General features: G+C 64.0%; 1 protein-coding gene across 1 annotated transcript; it reads right to left on the reverse strand.

Annotated features, from left to right (window-relative positions):
• Positions 1-311: 311 nt before the first annotated feature.
• NXPH4 (neurexophilin 4) lies at positions 312-15,202 on the reverse strand. Its single transcript, XM_054807274.1, has 2 exons — positions 14,920-15,202; positions 312-1,216 (listed from the first exon to the last, which is right to left on the reverse strand). The coding sequence occupies exons 1-2, from the start codon at positions 14,965-14,967 to the stop codon at positions 449-451; spliced, it is 816 nt and encodes a 271-aa protein (XP_054663249.1). The 5' UTR covers positions 14,968-15,202; the 3' UTR covers positions 312-448.
• Positions 15,203-17,724: the final 2,522 nt, after the last annotated feature.

Below are 17,724 nucleotides of genomic sequence, written 5' to 3' on the forward strand. Positions count from 1 at the left end.
GGTGTCGTGTGTCCCCCCGCCTCTCCCAGTGCACGGGTGGAGCCTGAGCTCTCCCGAGCACCGTGACCCGCCGGCACGCAGCAGCCCCCCAACCGTGCCTGTGCCCACCCCGGAGGTGACACACGCCCAGCCGATGCCATCGCATGGGGCTGTACCCCCCGACTCACCCACACGCTCCCAGGGACCCCAGCTCAGCCCCCGGCGTGGGGTGGGGGCCGGGCTCTGTGCCTGCACCCCCCACCCTGCCGCAGGGATGGAGCGTGGCGGCGCCAGGACCCCCTGTGCCGGCCGTCCCCGGCCCCCTCCCCGCCCCTAAGACGTGCTGCAGTGATGAAGGAGGGGCCAATGCAGGGGCGATGGTGAGCACCGTGCCACCGGCACGGGGTGCAGGAGCCCCCGGCCCCCATCTGCCTCCAGCTCTGCTGCCCGCCGCCCCTTCCCACGGCCGTCAGCCAAAGTAAGGGTTGTCGTGCTGGAAGTTGTAGTCGGGGCAGACCTTCTGGACCAGCTTGTAGTCGATGCTGAGGAAGGAGATGAAGATGCAGATGACCTTGAAGGGCTTGGCGCAGAGCCAGGCGGCATGGCTCTGCGTGTGCTCGGTGAAGCACACCTTGGAGGGGTCGTACAGGCAGGGCTTGTTCTTCCGCGCCCGGTTGGTCTTCTCGTACTCCACGTGGCAGTTGAGGGCCTTGGCCGGGCGCCCCTCGGGCAGGGTGCTCTGCTGGGGGGGCAGGCGGGGGAGCGGTGGGGGGGCTGGCACCAGCACCTCAAAGCCCACTGCCTTGGAGGGGGGCACAATGCTGACTGAGACATTGCCTAGGCTGGAGGAGTTGTGGCGGAAGTAGACGCTGAAGGTCCCGTTGATGTGGTCGACGATCTTCCCTGTCACCAGCAGGCTGAACTTCAGCGTCTTGATGTTGAAGTAGAAGTCACCCCAGCCAAAGATCTTCTTGGTGCGGCCAGACTTGAGCGAGGGCTTGCGCCGGGCGCGGGAGCTCAGCAGCTCCCCAGCCGTCTGGTTCTTCTGCCAGTCCCAGGGGCTCCACGTGGCACCCGAGGGTGTCCCTGCACCCCGGGGGGGCTCGGCTGGAATCAGCCGCCTGGGATCAAGCGCTGGGGGCTTCAGGGTGCCATAGGGGACATCCTTAAGGAGGCCAGAGGTGTCCAGCTCCAGGTACCCCAGGGTCTTGGTGATATGGCCCCCAGCACACACCGTCTGGAGAAAGAGGGCAGAGACTGCACAAGCTGTGTCTGCTGCCCCCGTGCTCATCCTCCTGCCTGCTGCCCCTCATGCATACTCCCTTCTGTGTCTGTGTAACCCTCCTGCACCCCTGCATCCCTTCTGTGGCCATGCACCCCTCCGACACCACGCACCCCTTTGGCACCGTGCCCCCAGCCATGGCACCCCCAACCCCTGCTCAGCCCCACACAGGCCTGTCCCAGGCACACCCCAGGAGCCAGGGCTGCTGCTTCAGCATCACCCACATCCCTGCAACAGGAAGAAGCAGGACAGCAGACCATTCGCGACGGCCTGCCCCACCACAGCTGAGGCCTATTAAAATGCAGGGGGATGGGGGGCAGTAGCGTGTTCCAAGCGAGGGAGGCATCAGAGCCCTGCGCCGCCTGCCAGGGAAGCCTAATTGCATTACCCAGTGCCTCTGATCTGCAGCTGAAATTACAGAGACCCCCGCCAGGCTGCACGGCAGCCGCTCCGCCCTCCAGGATAATTGCACTGGGCGGACATGGCTGAAGAGTGGGGTGCATTGTGCGCAGAGAGGGGCACACAGGGAATGAGCAGGGACCCCTTGCTCTGCTGGGAGAAGCGGGGCTGGGGTCACTTTCTGCATTCTGGCAAGGGAGGGAATTTGCAGCAAAAGCAGAAAAGATGGGCAGTGGAGGGGAGGAAAATGCCAGATGGCTGCAAGGTCCCTGCATCAGCATGGGGACACCCCCTCGTCCGACACAGAGCCAGGAGCCCTTGGCAAGGGCTCTCAGAGTGGGGAGAGGCAGCTTCTCTCCTGGTGGGGTAAATCGAGTCAGGGAGCCGCAATGGAGACCAGCTGCTCTCTCCAACCTGGGCGAGCTGCAAGCCCGGTTACAGAGGTGCTGATGGGCACTGGCACACCAGGACCCTCTGGAAATGCAGGCAGCGCTGGGGTGTCATGCTCCCAGCCACACCAGTCGAGAAAGGGACTCTGTGCACCGAGGGGGCTGGGACCCACCTCTTGCCAGGCACCATCTGGGATGGGACCGCAGTGTCCCTGTTCCTGAGGTTCCCCACAGCCATTGCTCTGCCTGGCTGACATTGCGTGGCTCAGCAGCGGTGAGCAGAGCCAGCTGGCACCTTTTCAGCCCTGGGACCCCATCTCTGACGTGTCCCATGTCCCTCCCTCCCTTGCCCGAGACCGCCTGCCCCCCCGCTTCCCCATCCCTCAGCCTGGCTGCTCCTGGCTCTGCACCCCGATGCCCAGCGTGCCCCTGCCTGCCCTGCCAGCTGCTCCCGGCACGCAGGATGCTGCTCCGTCAGCCCCGGCCTCGTCAATCACTGTCGCCCGCGAGCTGGCAGGTGCTCAGGCTGCTCTGGCAGTTTTTGCTCTGGACGACCTGTTTCCTGAGGGGGACGTGGGGAGGAGGGGAGTGGGGAAGGAGGGCGTGGAGCAGAAGCGCCAGCTGGAAGGGCCTGGGGGAAGGGGGGGGGGGGGGGGCTGTGCCCCTATAGGAAACTGAGGCATGCTGAATCCGAGCCAGTGGGGCTGGAGGCAGGGCAGGAGGTGCTGGGGATGGCTCCTGCCTGCCATTGCTGGAGGGGACACATCCTGGCACCAGCCACCCTGCAGCACTGTTAGAATGGCTCGATGCTGTCTCCCCCTCAGAGCACAGTGTGCTCTTCCCATACCCCCCGTCAGAGAGGGGTTATCCCCCCCCGTGCCCCCTCCTCCACAGCCAGGCAGGTCTGCGTGCAGGGACCAGTCTCTGCTGGGCACCCACCAGGGATGGAGCAGCACCAGGGGGGCTGCCCCGGACACGGGCCCCCGTGCTTGCCCCATTCCTCTCCAGCTGCTGAGCTGGAGTCTCCAGCCAGACTGCGCACTGCTGTCTCCGGGATCTATTGCCTTATCCCCCTAATGCTGCGTGTGCCGGGCTGAGCCTGTAAATCTGCTCTGGCATGTGCTCGCTCTCGCCCGTGCCGCACCGGCAGGAGGAGGCAGCCCGGGCAGAGCAGGCAGCCCCAGCAGGAGGAGGCAGCCCGGGCTGCTGCTGCCGGCACCGGCCGTTCTGCCCCAGGGCTCTGCCTCTGCCCCGGGAACTGCCCGGTCCAGGCAGGGCTGCCTGGCCCCGAGTCTGTAGGCAGGGGAGGAGGATTTGGGGGGTCTCAGCTCAGCCCGGGGAGGGGGGGTGGGGGCGGGGGGCTGTGCAGTGCAAAGCTGCGGCTGAGCATCCCTGCAGCCCCCCACTCTGGTCTGGCCGTCCCCCGGCTCCCTCCCCAATCTGTCTTTGAGCGCGGCTGCTGCCTTCGCCCTTATCTATATTTCAACGCAGCTTCAAAGCCGGGTGCCTTCACCAGCCAGAGAGAGAGAGGGAGCGAGCGCGGCAGGACCGTGAGATGGAGAGATAAATGGGGGAGGGGGAGAAGGGCAGCCCCCCCGCACCCCTCTCCGGCCAGGAGAGCAGCGTTTGATGGGAGGGAGGACGGGACGGTGGCCCCAACGAGACCACCGCTCCCCCTCCACCCCAGCTACGCTTCATCATTTATCCCACTCATACATATTCATCAGCCTGGGAGCCCACCGTGGGGGGGCAGTGGGCCTCCCTCACCACGAGACAAGCACAGGCAGGCGAGGGGCACTGGTAACCCTGCAGGTGGAAGGGAAGCCCCCAAAATCCACTTGCACCCACGGAGAGGGGACAGGGAGCAGTGTGGAGACCGCAGCCCGTGGAGGAACAGGCGCACATGAGCACACACCACCCAAGCTCCCACCAGCCTGGGAAAGATTTCTGGAGGTTTCTCAGCTCTGTGCTGGCTTTCCATCTCAGCTAGGGCTGAGAGCCAGGACGGCTGGTTCCCCCCAGCAGTGCTACGTGACCCACCATGGCCCTCCTCCCTCTGCCTCAGTTTCCCTTTCCAATTCACCCCCCCTTCCACAATCCCCTGCTAGCAGTGAGGGGGATGCAGTGGAGACAGGGATGCAATGGGGATGTGATGGGAATGGGGCTGTGATGGGGAATTGATAGAGACAGATGCAGTAAGGACAGGGTAGTGAAAGGGCAGTGGGGAGGGGATGCACTGGGAAACAGTGGGGATGGGCATGTACTGAGGAAGGAGGCACCGACACCAGCTCCATGCATTAATGAGGGCTGCGGGTCCCCAAGCCAGGCTTGTGCAGGAGGATGGGGCAGGGTGGGGTCAGTGGCTGTGGGGCATGGACCGGGCACAGGCAGGGCACAGCAGCGCAGGGCACTCCTGGGGGAACCCTGTCCCTGAAGGGAAAGAGATGCCCCCCAGCCCCTCAGGGTGAGGGGCCAGGCTGGCAGCCTCCCACCCACCCCCAGGAGCTGCTGGGGGAGTGGGGGATGAAAGGGAATTGCAGAACAGGGCAGCGACTGCCGATGCAACCAGGGCTATCGATTGCAGCACAAGCACAGTCAGGGGCCGTGGGCAGCACGGAAGTGTGGGGGAGACCCTCACTACCCAGAGCCCCTGGTGCAGCCCCAGGAGGACGGCTTACCCTGGCCGCCCGGGGGTCTCAGAGGCTGCAGGCAAGGGGTGCGGTAGAGCGGGGCCACGGCAAGCCTCTTCCATGACAGTGCTGAGGGGAGCCAAGGTCAACCTCTGCACCCTGCTGGCGCTGTCGGCATTCAGGGCAGGTCCCACTCACAGCTCGCGTTAAATATTAATGTTTCTGCTTGTAAGTGGTTGGGGTGCACCACGCACACACATGCATGTGAACCTCTTGGACACGCTTCACAGGCATACGTGGGGGCCCCAGTGCCTCCTGGCCCTGCACAGGTGTGTGCAGAGTCCCCTCCCTCTGTGGCCACACCAGGATCTGTCCCCTGTGCCAGAGGAGGGCCATGCCTGTCTGCTGTGTGCTGTGTGCTAGGCTCCGGCTGCCATGCACCATTCATATTTGTTTGTCTGGTATGCTTGTTTTTTACTGTTACGCGTGCATGTGTTGCTGCATCCACGCCTTACCCCAAGACAACGATATATGCTTTTGCTGCTCTCGAGCCCCTTCTGCACTTTCCTCTGTGCTGTGCAGGGCTGCCGTGCGTCTGCAAGCACCCAGGTGTCACTCCACATGTGTACAAGCAACCAGGCAAGGATTCAGGAAGGGCCGGGGGTGGCTGCGGAGGGACTGGGAAGGCTCTTGGTGCCGGCATCAATTTGGCTTGTCAGGACCAGCAGTGATGGCCACTCACATCCCATTTGCTGGCGGGGCCAAGCACCGTCAGCTGCTCCCCTGGGACCCACAGTCACCTTGGCAGAGGGGAGCGGATCAGCGTGGGGAGGGGCAGGGTGGACCAGCTGCCCCAGCATGGGCTGCACTGAGCTCCCAGCACCCCGAGAACAGGGCTGTGACAAATGGGGCAAAACAGCCCCTGCCTGTGCCAGAGGCAGAGCACCCACGACAGCCCCCACCAACGGCCCTGTCCCTACAGCCAGCCTGGCCCCTGCCTCGGTGGGGGTTGGTGGCAGAGCAGGTGCCGATCTGTGAATCGGGGTCTCCAGCTCTCCCCATGGGCACAGGGTCAAGCCGGCCTCTCCTCTGTCACCCCACCGCCTTCGTTAGTGCAAGGAGATTAATTGGAGGTGGTGAGCGACAATCCCTGCGGGCCCGCTCCCCCCAGCGCAGCACAGCCCGGGGCGGTGTGGCATTTCCAAAGGTTAGCAGCAAACAAGGTGCCTCTGACAGCTCCCATTTATCTCGCTAGCGCCGCGCGGGTGCTAATGCGGTGGCAGGGTGACGCGGTGCAGCGGTGGGCTCTGCTGGGCTGCGGGGAGGGACCCAAGCACGCGCCCGAGCGTGCTGAGGCGTGCAACACACATCTGAATGGCTGCGTGTGGGCGAGAGTGCAGAGTGAGCTCTGAGTGTGTGCGCTCCCGTGTCTGTGTGCCAGTGTGCACACCCGCGGGTGCCAGCAGGTGTGCACCAAGATTACCCTGTGCCTGCCCGGCCCAGTGTGCACCTGCAGCATGCAGGTGAATGCAACAAATGCCTGCGGTTGCTCGTGTACGCATGCACCACTCTGCGTGCAGCTGAATGTGCACGAAAGCCTTCACGTGTCCTGCACATCCCTGTGAGCACATCTGTGTGCATACATGCACGGTTAGACATGCACACATGAAGCGAGGTGGCTCTCTGTGTGTGCCTTTGCAGGGGAGCCTCCACTCCTCAGGGTTTGAGCACCCCCGGAGGAACACGTTCCTGTGTCTCCTGCGCACCTGCCCCAGTACCTGTGGGGGTACGGCCGTGCCTCTGCCTCTACCCCGCTGGCTGCACGCATGCTGCTCTGCCTCGGCAAGTGCAGATGGGGCTGATGAGTGGCAGGCTGCTAATGAAAGTCCCCATGAGGCAAATCTGCAGTGATGGCTCCTTGGTGCCAGGACAACGTATTAACCTGCTGCTAGGGACACCTGGGCTGGATCCAGGGTGCTGGCTGAGCTGGGAGGAGCTCGGGGGCCGCAGAGCAGAAGTGCAAAGCAAGACCCAGCCTGGGTGCCCATTCCTGCTCAGGGAGACTGTAACCAAGGGTGCTGCTCCTTGGGCGGCGAGGACCCAAGAGCAAAAGGACAGGGCTGCAGGATGGGGAGTTGGGCAGGTGAGGGGGGGCCCAGGGATGGCAGCGGTGTGCAGCCCAGCAGGGGTTACAGGGGAGGGCTGCAGGCTACCAGGCAGGCATGGGGTGTCGTGGGCAGGGGGTGCAGGAATGGGGTGCAGGACAGTTTTGGCAAGAAGGGCAAAGCCCCCCCATCTCAGCCTCACAAGGGCAAGAGGAGATACCCAGTCAGCTGTCCCCAGCAGCCACCCCCATGTCCCACTGACTCCCAGCTCAAAGATGCTAGAAAGCCCATCCCTGGCCAGCAGCTCCGGGGCCAGGGCACCCCGGGGGAGCTGGCTCTGCTCAGTGCCCCCCGCCACCCTTGCCGGCACAGCCAGCACCAGCCCTGCCACACACAGCACACCACCCCACATCTGTGCAGGCAGTGGCTCGCCCCACAGCTGGACCCCCCACTGCCCATGCATGGTGCATCCCTTCCTCACCTCACGGCCCCCCGCTGTCACTCAGCCCCCTCCTCCTGCCCCACCCCCCCGCTCACAGACAGGAGCCCCCACTCAACCACAGGCAGCACCACCGGCTGCTCCACTCACCCCAGCACAATGGGTGGGATGGATGCAGCGGGGAGAAAGGGCGTTGTGCTCCAGGGGACGCTGAACCTGCCCCAGTCCCAGGCACCGAGGGATCGAGCAGGTGACAGACAGGGACAAGTCGGGATGCACTCATGCACAGTGCCCTGCCACACATGCACACAGAGTCACAGTGACAGCCGGACAAATCCTGCCCTGGAGGTGAGCTCAGCGTGACCACCCAAAGGCCTCCTCGGTCTTTCCGCTGCTGCTTCTGTGCTGCCGCCAGCAGTTTGCACGCAGCCGAACACAGCCCAGTGGGCAGGCAGCTGCAGAACCCCCAGCACCAGGACGGGCGAAGCCAGCACCAGGATGTCTTTGGTGGGGGTAGAGCCCAGACGGGCTCACCAAAGCCAAATCCACCATTGGGTTGTTACGGTGCTGCGGAGCTGCTGGCACCCACCCTGCACGAGCAATCTGTGGTGGTGGCAGGACCTGCGGGAGCTGCACCGGGGTCCTGCTCCTGGTGACACCCCCGCCTGAAGCAGAGGCCTCGTGCAGGAGCACGACCCGTGCGGGGCCAAGAGAAATCATCTTCCCACAGATGCGTTTGCCTTCACCCCCTAAACAGACACCTCGCTCCTTGCAGACGGAAAAAATATGCAAATGCTGTGGCTTTATTAACGCGCTCGGCACGCGCTGGCTAATAAATATTTCATAGCCTGAGTAGGACTTTTTTTTCCCCCTCCTTCTTTCTTTCGTTTTGGTTCCTTTTCCCTGTCACTCGTTTCCTGCCTTTTCTTTTCTCAGCCGTTGTTTTATTTATTTATTACTTTTAAGGGCTTCTTGGTGAGACAGGAGCTGGTAGGTGGCTGGGGGGGGAGCAGGGAAAAATGTACATCCCCAGTCTCTCCCCCCACGGGTGAAAAAGAAAAGTGCTGTTAAGAGCAAAGGAAAAAATATAATAGAAGGGAGGAGACAGCACCAGGCAAAGGATTCAGGGCTTGTGTGACTCATTGGACTCAAGGAAGAAAAGAGAATGAATGAGAAAATGAGGAGATAAACGGAGCGGGAAGGGGGAGACGGGTGTGCAGGCGGGTGTGCATAAGCCAGCGGCAAGGGGGCTGGGGGATGGCAGGAGGGACGGGGACGCGCGGGCTGATGGGCTCAGAGGAAATTGAATCCTGCTCGTCCAGCCAGCACGATGCCATCGTTCCCCAGAGCCAGCCGGAGCCCAGCCTGCCTGAAACACCCGGCTTGAAACCGGGTGCCGCACGGGGATGGGGTAGAAGGGGCTGGGGGGTCTCTGGGGAGAGGGGCTGCTCCCCGGCCAGTGCACCGCTGCACACCCAGTGTGAGCCACGCTGCCAGGGCTGAGGCTCCCTTGGCTGAGCCCGTCGCGCTGCCACAGCACTGGAGGAGCTGGGGCTGGGCACGGGCAGGAGCACGCAGACGTGGGCAGCGCACACAGACGGCGTGCGGGGAAACGGCAGCAGAGCTGGCAGGGACTGGTCCCAGGTTGCTCCTGCATCCCCGGCAGCCAGGGGTGCCCAGCCAGGATGCCCACGTTCCCCCTCCTTGGCCCCTGCAGCTCTGCCTCAGTTTCCCTGCAGTGGAGCAGGCTGTGAGGCTCCCTCCACCCCTCTGGAGCTGCCCCGGCTCTCTGGAGGACTTGGTCTTTCTGGGGGGTACAGAGAGGTGGCAGCTTCCCCTGAGCCCCCCTCCAAACCAGAGGGACCCCAGGCCCCCAGCAATGCAGCCCCCACCTTCTGCCCAGCTGCCTCTCCTCCCCCCCGGCCCACCCCCACCCCCTTGCCTCACCATTTCACTTTATTATTGCAATAAATGTAGCCATAAAAGTGGCAGGTATCGGCGTGCGAGGAGATCACTTCTCCTGAGCTATGGAAATGTAATTTCGAGTGTGCCCGGGAAATTTTATAAGATCGTATCAGGCGGGATCATAAATTGCATTTCCAGCCCCCCCTCCCCCTTGCACCACATGCCCCCCCCCAACAAGGCAGGGCTGGTGCGAAGGTCATTGCAGAGATGGGCAAACATGGGGCTGTCCCCTCAGTGGGGATCTCATCCCCGTGCCCCCACCCCCCAGCACTGCACCCCTCCGCTGCCCCCATCTCCCCCCCCAGCACATTCCCAGGGCCGGCAGGGATTTATTTTCCCCAGGAAGAGAAGGAAAAGAGGAGTACCGGCAGGAACACAGCTGTCCCCCGCATCCCCCCCCAGCAGCAGATGCTGATTAAAACCCTCCGAGAGACCCAGGGGAGCCGGGGACCGCCGGGGCATCGCTGGGGCTGCAGCTCCTCTTGGGCTGTGCTGTCCAGGGGTCCCAGGGACTGTGCCCTGCAGCAGTCAGGCACCAGCTCCCACCAGGAGTATGGGACGACAGGTCCCTGCAGCCCACCATCCTCTGAGAGCCCCCTGGTGACCCCAGGGCCAGATTCGGCCCCGCTTTGCACACCCCACCCTGCCCAGGCTCCTGGTCCCAAGCAGGCGCCAGGTGAAGCAGTGTAAAGCATCCCTCTGCTCACCAAGGGACTGAGGACAGAGGCTCCGCTGCCCGGTGCTGGGGGAACAGGAGGAGGAGAGAGAGGGTCTTTGCCCACCGCAACACCTGCTGAGGCCAGCCCAGCTGCCGGGACAGCCATGGGGGTCAGACAGGGCCTGTGCTGCCAGTGGCACTGGGCTGAGCAACCTGCTGTGCACTGGCTGTGCAGCAGTCAGCCCCTGTCCGAGCAACAGGGTCTGATGGGGATTTATTTGGGGAGGGGAAAATTAATCCCACTGTGAACACAGGGCCCTGCAGGCTCTTTGCAGCTGATCATTTCTGCAGGCTGGGTGCTCATTTCCACAATGACTTTCCTTTTGCAACAGTGATCAGGAAAAAAGGCGGGGAGGGGGGAACACGGGCACAGGGACGTGATTATTTCTTTAGTAGCAATCCAAGCGGCTGGAGAGGAAGCTTCATCTTTCCTGGGCCATTTACCTTCAGCGCCCGAGCGCGAAGGCTGAGCCAGGCAGCTCTTCAGAGATGCTGGAGCTTGGCCAGGGCAGGCGGGGGGGTTGTGTGTGGGGGAGGCTTCGGCTGCTGGGGTCTCAGTGCAGCATCGCCCCACTGTTGGGCCACTGGCTGCTGGGACTTTGGCTCCCTGTGAGGAGGAGCTGTGGATGCGGGGGGGGAGCAAAGTCATTAATCTGGGACTGTTAATTGGCATGGGTATGATTAGAAGTGGGGCTGATGGGTGCTCAGCCTAGGGCTGCTGTCACAGAGGGAAGCACCCACTTTGCTGGCTGCCTTGCTGTCCCAGCTTGGGCCACCCCTTCCCGGCCCCCCGCCAGTGCCCGGCAGAAAACTGGCAATTAAAAACAAGGCAGGGGGTGGGGGGAAGCAATAAAGCAGGCCCTGGATTTCAGCCAGAACAACACAGTGGAAGAACAGGAGTGGGTCTGGCTGGGGGGCACCCCTAGGTGCCCCCCCTCCCCAGCCACTGTTCCCCCCCCTCGGCAGGAGGCTGAGCTGCGCCACGCTCCAGGCTCCAGCCTTATTGAATCTCCCAGCTCAGGGTGCAAAGGGCACCACAGGGAAGAGTTATTAAAAAAAGGGAAATGAGTCGCTTGGAAACCTTCTTTCGGAATAACAGTGTGTGTTTGTTTGGCGATAGATTAGCTCAGCCATGCTGAGCACACAGCACCCGCCGCAGCGACGGTCAGCTCAGGAGATCCACAGGAACCGGGAGAGGGGGGACGCACAGAGCTGCTCCCCTGGCACCAGCAGGCACGGTCCGGGCACCATCCTGCTGAGGCCGGTCCCTGCAGCTCTGCACCCAGAGGGACCCCTGGCCAGACAGGGGCTTGCAGGGCTGTGCCACCACCCGAACCCCATCTCTCCTCCCCTGGCCCCAAATGGGGTATACGTCTCTGAGCCATGAAAGGGTTAAATTCTCCCCATTAATGAGAGCGGGGGGTGTGTGAATAGGGGTGTCCTTGCACCAAAAAGGCTGGCAGCATCTGTTTAAGAACAAAGCCATCTGTCAGCCAACAACCCAGTAGACGTGTGACAGCTCTTGGGTGACAGCAAGGGAAAGGGAATGAAGCGGGGTGAATTTCCCAGAGGCTGGCGTCCCATGCCACCAGCCTCCTGCTGTCAGGGCCACTGGCACTGCAAGGCAGGATTTTCCCGTAAAGGGTTAATCCAGGAAGGAAAACCTGCCAGCAACACTCCAGGTGCTTCGCAGACACCAGCTATCTCACTATCTTGCCTGCCAGAAAGAAGGGAAACTGAGGCACGGTGCTGGGGAGACACGTTCCTGCAAAGGCACAGGCAGGCAGCAGGACCAGAGCAGGGGCAAGGAAAGACACCCAGTGTCCCGGCTCCAGCCCCACTGCTGCGCCGAGCCACCACACCCTGCTTTCCTCACAGGCAGCCCGGCTGCACCCTCCTTGCACCTGCCTGCTCCGGGGCCAGTGGCATGCTGCCCCCCCCTCCATCGCTGGATCTTGTTCAGCACCTGGTGTGGGTCACGCTGTCACCTGGGCATTGGGGACCTCGGGACTAAGGCTGGCATCCGCCTCCTGGGAAGGCCAGGAGGTTGCTGGCCAGGAATTGCCCTTCCTCTCTGCAAAATTACAGCCGCCTCTTTGAGCCCAAGGACGGCTGCAGGAAGCACGCAGGAGCTATGCCCAGCCTGCCCCAGCTGTGGGTCTCCCCCAATGCTCCTGGGTGCACCTGGGGGGCTGGACGAGACCCAAACCAACGGGAAGCCAGGCCAGCCCTACTCTGAGGGACCCCCGAGATTTAATGCTCAATGCACAGAAAAAATCTAATGCATAAACATAAACGAGCATCCTGAGGAAGGCTGAGGCAGGGAGATCACCTGCGGGGAGCACTGGGCAGCATCTCTCCTGCCTGCCCAAGCGCTGGCATCCAGAGCCCAGGCACAGGGAGGGAGAAGGCAAATCCCAGGCAGCAACAGCCATGAAGGGCAGGGGGGCTAGGGGGAGGTGATCTGCACACACACGGTGGAGACGGGCACCCGCTGGGCCCAGAGAGCTTGTCCATCCCAGCAGGGAGATGCACACCCGCACACACACCCAGCAGGACAATCAGCAAACACACAGCATGGTGGGGAGACACCCCAGGGGTCCGTCCTTCCTGCAGCAGCAACACTCTCACAAAAAACACCCCCCAGGGGTGAACGCACCCACTGTACACCAGGTGCTCGCCCAGGGGAGGCAGCCACATCTGCCTCTTCACCCATCACTCCTACCACAACCTTGGTGGGATGCACTGGGGAGCTCAGGTCCAGTACAGCAACTGGGGCTGGGGGGAGCCGACGGGGCCCCCCTGCCCATCGGGCTGCCTCCTGTCCCCCCAGAGGGGCCGGGAAAGTTTCTCCACAACAGGCCCAGAGGACTGAGGGGGCAGGAACCACTTCATCTCCCTTCCCCTGTGTGCATGGCTATGCCGACCCTGTCCCCTCCTGCAACCTGTCCCCTTGCCAGGAAGCCCACAGACCGCCGGCCGGTCCTGGCCCCACACCACAGAGGGCTTGGAACTCCCTGCCCCTGCCAGCATCTCCCGGGGTTATTCCCCACGCATGTGGCAGGAGTCTCCTGCACCCGCGTGCCCACCCTGTGCCCTGGGACAGGCCCGCTCCCCCCAGCCACGTGCCCCCACCTCACCCCCCACCACTGCTGCCTGTGCGGGCAGGGAGGGGGACAGGGGCAGCGCCCTGCTCCTGATTTCATCAAAACAAAACCATTTGTCTTGAAGCAGCTCCAGCACCGACAGATGCTCTGCGTTAGATGGACACGGGGAGGGGGGGTCACGCAGAGCCACCCCCACACACAGACACACACAGACACACGTCTATCCATCTATATACGTACAGAGAGGAGCGTGCCAGAGAGACAAGTTGCAAGAGCCTTCGCCTGGGGGGGTAGGGTTGTGCAGGGAGGGGGGGTCCCTGATGTGCATCCAATTCCCGAGAGGGAATTGACTCGTTTGATTTTATTCATGAAACACAGAAAGTAAAAATGGAGTGTCAGGAAATCAGATCTGCCGGGTGATGAGCCTGGCCCCCCCGGCAGGGCTGGGGGGGGGCACAAATTCCCCCATTCATGACCACCACAGATACTGGCGCCAGACACAGCTGTAGCCCCCAAACCCAGCAGCTCCTGATGGGGGAGAAAGCCTTGCTGGGCTCCAAGAGGAGGTGGCAGAGCGGGGACATGCAGGGGTGAGTGGCCTTGGGAAGCATTTAGTATCTGGGACCAGGGGACATCACGGGGAGGGCTCTGTGGGTGGGGAGGGTGTCTCTGCATCTGCAGCCTCTCCTCAACCTCCGCAGACAGGCAAAGGGGCAAGAACAGGCAAAGTCCCCCCCTGCCTGACTCGGCAAGGCCAAGTCTATCCCTGGGGTAAATATGCCTGGCTGAGGGGGTACCCCGGTGAGATGGGGGGAATGGAGCTGGTTGGGAGATGCCCCCCCCCCCCCGCAGAGGTGAAGGCCACGCTGGTGCTGGAGCTGAGCCCGCACCAAGTCAGGACAGAAATGAGGCATCATCTCTGCAGGTGGTTACAGTGCTCACACCCTTGGCAGAGCTGGGGAAACCTCTGTCACCCCAGCTCCACTCGGGGTGCAGCAGGGCCCCCCCTCACTCCCCGGCACAGCCGGCCGATGGGGGTGGGCTCGCCCTGACCCCCCCTGCTGCACACCCGTGCCCGCTGCTCCCACCCGCAGGTGCGATGCAGGTGCGGGACAAGTGCACCCCACGGTGCACAGGGGCCCGACCCCCCCCCCCCTCGCAGAGCCCCTCCGGCGGAGGGCCCGACCCGCCCACGCGCGGCCGCCCCCACGCTCACGCGCGGCTCCGTCTCGCGCGTCTCGCTGCCCCCCCCCCCCCCGCACCTGCCAGACGGCGCCTTCAGCGCTCTGCAACGGGGCGGGGGGGGGTGTGTGTGTGTGTGTGCTCGCAGCTGGGGGGGTGTACGGGGGCTGCACCGGCAGCGGGACCTACGGCTGCTCCCCCCCGCCCCACGGGCCCCCCCGGCCCCCAACTCCACCCGATGTCCGAGCGCGGCGCCCCACTCCCCCCGCTCAGAGTCCGGGACAGCCCCGAGCCCTCTCCAACTCGGGCGAGCAGGACCCCCCCTCGCTGCGCAATCTCTGCCCCGTGCCCCCCCGCCATACAACTCTCCCATCCACCTCCCTGCAAACGCTCACCCCCTCCCCGTGATTGCACGACCCCCCCAATTGTCCGCTATCTCCGTGACTGCCTGAGCCACCGCGCGATTGCACGACCCCCCCCCCCCCAACTGCACGTCTCCCCAGTAGCCGCACGTCCCCCCCACTGCACGTCCCCCCCACGGAATGGCACGAACCCCCCCGGAATTGGACCACCCTCCCAATAATTGCACGACACCCCCCCCCCAGAACTGCACCCCCCCTGTTAATTGCACGCCCCCCCCAGGAACTGCACACCCCCCCGGCGGCAGCAGCAACTTTGCCGCCCGCGGGCGGGTGCGGCCGGGGCGCGCCCGGTCCCCCCGTACCTGCAGCAGCAGCCAGGGCCCGAGCAGGGGCAGGCGGCAGCGGAGCATCGCGGGGCTCCGCGGGGCTCCCGGGATGGAGGGAGCGCGGCAGGGCGGGCGGAGGAGGGAGGCGGCGGCGAGGGGAGGCAGGAAGAAAGTTGGAGACTTGCTGGGGCCGGGCGGCGCCTCCACGGCGCCCCGCCAATCCCGGCCCGCCGCCCCCGCGGGGGGGCACAGGGCTGCGGGCGGCGGGCACCGGGCAGCGGGCGGGGGCGGCTCCGGGGGGCGCCCCGGGGACCCTACAACCAGCCCCTGTCCGCACCCTGGGGCGTCTCCGGGCCATCCCCGCGCCCGGGGAGGGGCCAGACGCGGTCCTGCCCCTCTTATCCCGGGAGACCCCAGCACCCCGGGACGCCCCTGGTCCTGCTCCAGTCCAGGGGGGTGTGCTAGCACCTGGGGGGGGGGGGGGGGCGGTCCTGCCCATCTCCATCCTGCCGAGCTGCACCTGGGGAGGGGAGAGGGTCCTCTGCTGCTGGCCCCCAAACCAAACTCCAGCAGAGAAGGGAGACCACCCTACAAGAGGGTCTTTTGGGGGGCAGCCCCCAGGTTCTGCACAGACACCCCTGCCTTGCACACCCTGGAACATGCAAACACCCCCACCCGCAGCACACACGTTGTGTCTCAGGCTGAACACGCAACCTGTGCCACCTGCATGTATGCACGCATGCGTGCACATGCACACACATGTGGTCATCCCTCCAGCCCAGTGCCGGGCCCCTCTCAGAGGGGTCTGCCAGGTGTTCTCACACCCCCCCAGCTCACCAGAGATCCGTCCCCAACACTATCACTTTATTGTTATTACTATTATTGTTACCGTTATTACTATTATTATCTACTCGCCTTCCCCGGGAAGCTGCCGGCAGGGGCTTTGGTATCAGCAGGGCTGGGGGCAAGCACAGGATGGGGGGAGCATTGCAGAACCACGCATACATGTGGAGACAGAATGAATAAAAGGTAAAGGAGAAATAAGCAAAGGAAAGGGAGAGAAATGAAGGGAAATGGGAGAGAAAGGAAAGGGAAAGGGCAGTGCTGACATGGAGCGGGGGGATGAAGGAGTCCTGGCAGCACGGGGTTATGGGACCCCAGCCACCCCATGCCAGCCCCACTGCAGCCCCACCGCAGCCCTGGGCAGCACAGTGCCTGCCTGCTTTGGCACCTCGCTTCAGCACCACCCTGGCAGGGGCACCTGGCACCACATGCTCAGGGTCCACAGCCAGGGCGCAGGGGAGCCCTCCCTCCAGGGAAGGTCCCGTCAGCCCCATCTCTTGGCTGCTGCCGCGGTGCCAGCACTACCGGCTGGCGTGAGAGCCACTGCCAGCCCCACAGCCTGTGTTACCCTGTCCTCTTCGGCTCCCCACTTCCCATGCTGGCAGGAGCCTCTGCACCCCAATCCCTGCCCAGCTGTGATCCCACAACAATTCCCCCAGGGACCCAAGTGCTGGCTCCCCCCAATTTCTGCATTTACACTGTTTGCTACCGGCTGGGGCCTTGCCCCACATCGCCAGAGCAAACTCCCAGGGCGGTCCTAGTATCCCTGACGGTCTCACCAGGGAGCAAAGGGACACTGGGTCTGCAAGAGGTCCAGGGGGCTCTGGGAAGACCCCTCCCACACAATTAACAGCCCACTGGCCTAAGATCTGGGAGGGCAGAGTCATGGCAAGGGGAAACAAGTGAAGGTTTAAAAAAAATAAAAAAGATTGAAGGAAAAAGAAGAGAAAAAGGCGGGGGGAGAGAGGGGAAAGGGAGAAAAAAAAACCTCTAGAGGAGATATAAGAAACCGATAAGTGAACAAAGAGCTGGTATTGAAATAGATCTGAGGGCCGCGCCGCGCTTGGGCCGCGCTGGATCCCTTTGCAGAGGGGTTTGGGGCTTTTCGAAGGCAGCAGCCGTGTCCTCAGCTTGGCATCTGCAGGAGGCAGGGGGGGACTGCTGCTGATGCCAATCCCGATACTGGCAAGGAGGGTGCTGAGGGCTGACCGTCTCTGCTGAGCTGCAGGCTGGGGGGGTGCCATGGGGCTCCGCCACGGCCCTGGGCTCCCCTCGCAACCCACACCCAGCTCTGCTGCCACGGCCCTGGCACGCGGCAGGGCCAAGCGTGGCCGAGGCAGGGGGTGGCTGCTGGCCCAAGGACCTGACGCCCAAAGCACAGGCCAGCTCTCGCGCCCGTCCTGCTCAGCCCAAGCCTGCCAAGGCAGACGTGAGCCCCTGGCTGGCCAGCCCTGCCCTCGGCCCCCCTGCCACCATCCAAGGGGTGCAGGTGGTCCCTCCCAGGCCCCCCACCCTCAGCATCGCTGCTGGCCACGGCGCAGCACCTGGTGCCCAAGGCTGCGTGGGGGGAGAGCGCCCAGAGTGAGGAGCAGCTGGGCAGGGGCACCCGAGCGGTCCCTGCGGAGGGGACAGACCGTGGGCAAGCAACCCCCAGCCACCCCCCCCCCCCCGCCAGCCCCAGCCCTCGCTTAGCCGGTGCGCGGTCCCAGCGCTCCCCTCCTTCCCCCACGAGACTGTGCGGGACGGGGCCCTGTGCCTGTGCCTCTGCACGGGGGGGCACACGAAGCGGTGCGTGCACACGGGGTGCGCGTGCAGCCCCCCCGCTCAGTTGTCGAGGGCGGCGGCGCCACCTGGTGGCGGCTTCCGGGAGCGCGCGCGCCGCCGGTGCCCGAGGCCGGTGCTCGGTGCTCCACGCCCGGTGCCACGGACTGTTTCTGCTCCCCACAGCGCAAGGGAAGGAGTCGGCGTCCAGGCTGCAGCAGCTCGGGGCCCCGGGGT

This window comes from Grus americana, chromosome 31, assembly GCF_028858705.1.
Source record: "Grus americana isolate bGruAme1 chromosome 31, bGruAme1.mat, whole genome shotgun sequence".
In the NCBI taxonomy this organism is placed as follows: Eukaryota; Metazoa; Chordata; class Aves; order Gruiformes; family Gruidae; genus Grus; species Grus americana.

What these genes read in the sequence shown, in the direction of transcription:
- NXPH4 (XM_054807274.1), bottom strand. Translation starts at nt 14,967, where the DNA reads ATGCTCCGCTGCCGCCTGCCCCTGCTCGGGCCCTGGCTGCTGCTGCAG. An exon ending in GGCCCTGGCTGCTGCTGCAG is followed by an intron (nt 1,217 to 14,919) that starts GTACGGGGGGAC and finishes CTCTTTCTCCAG; the next exon opens with ACGGTGTGTGCTGGGGGCCA.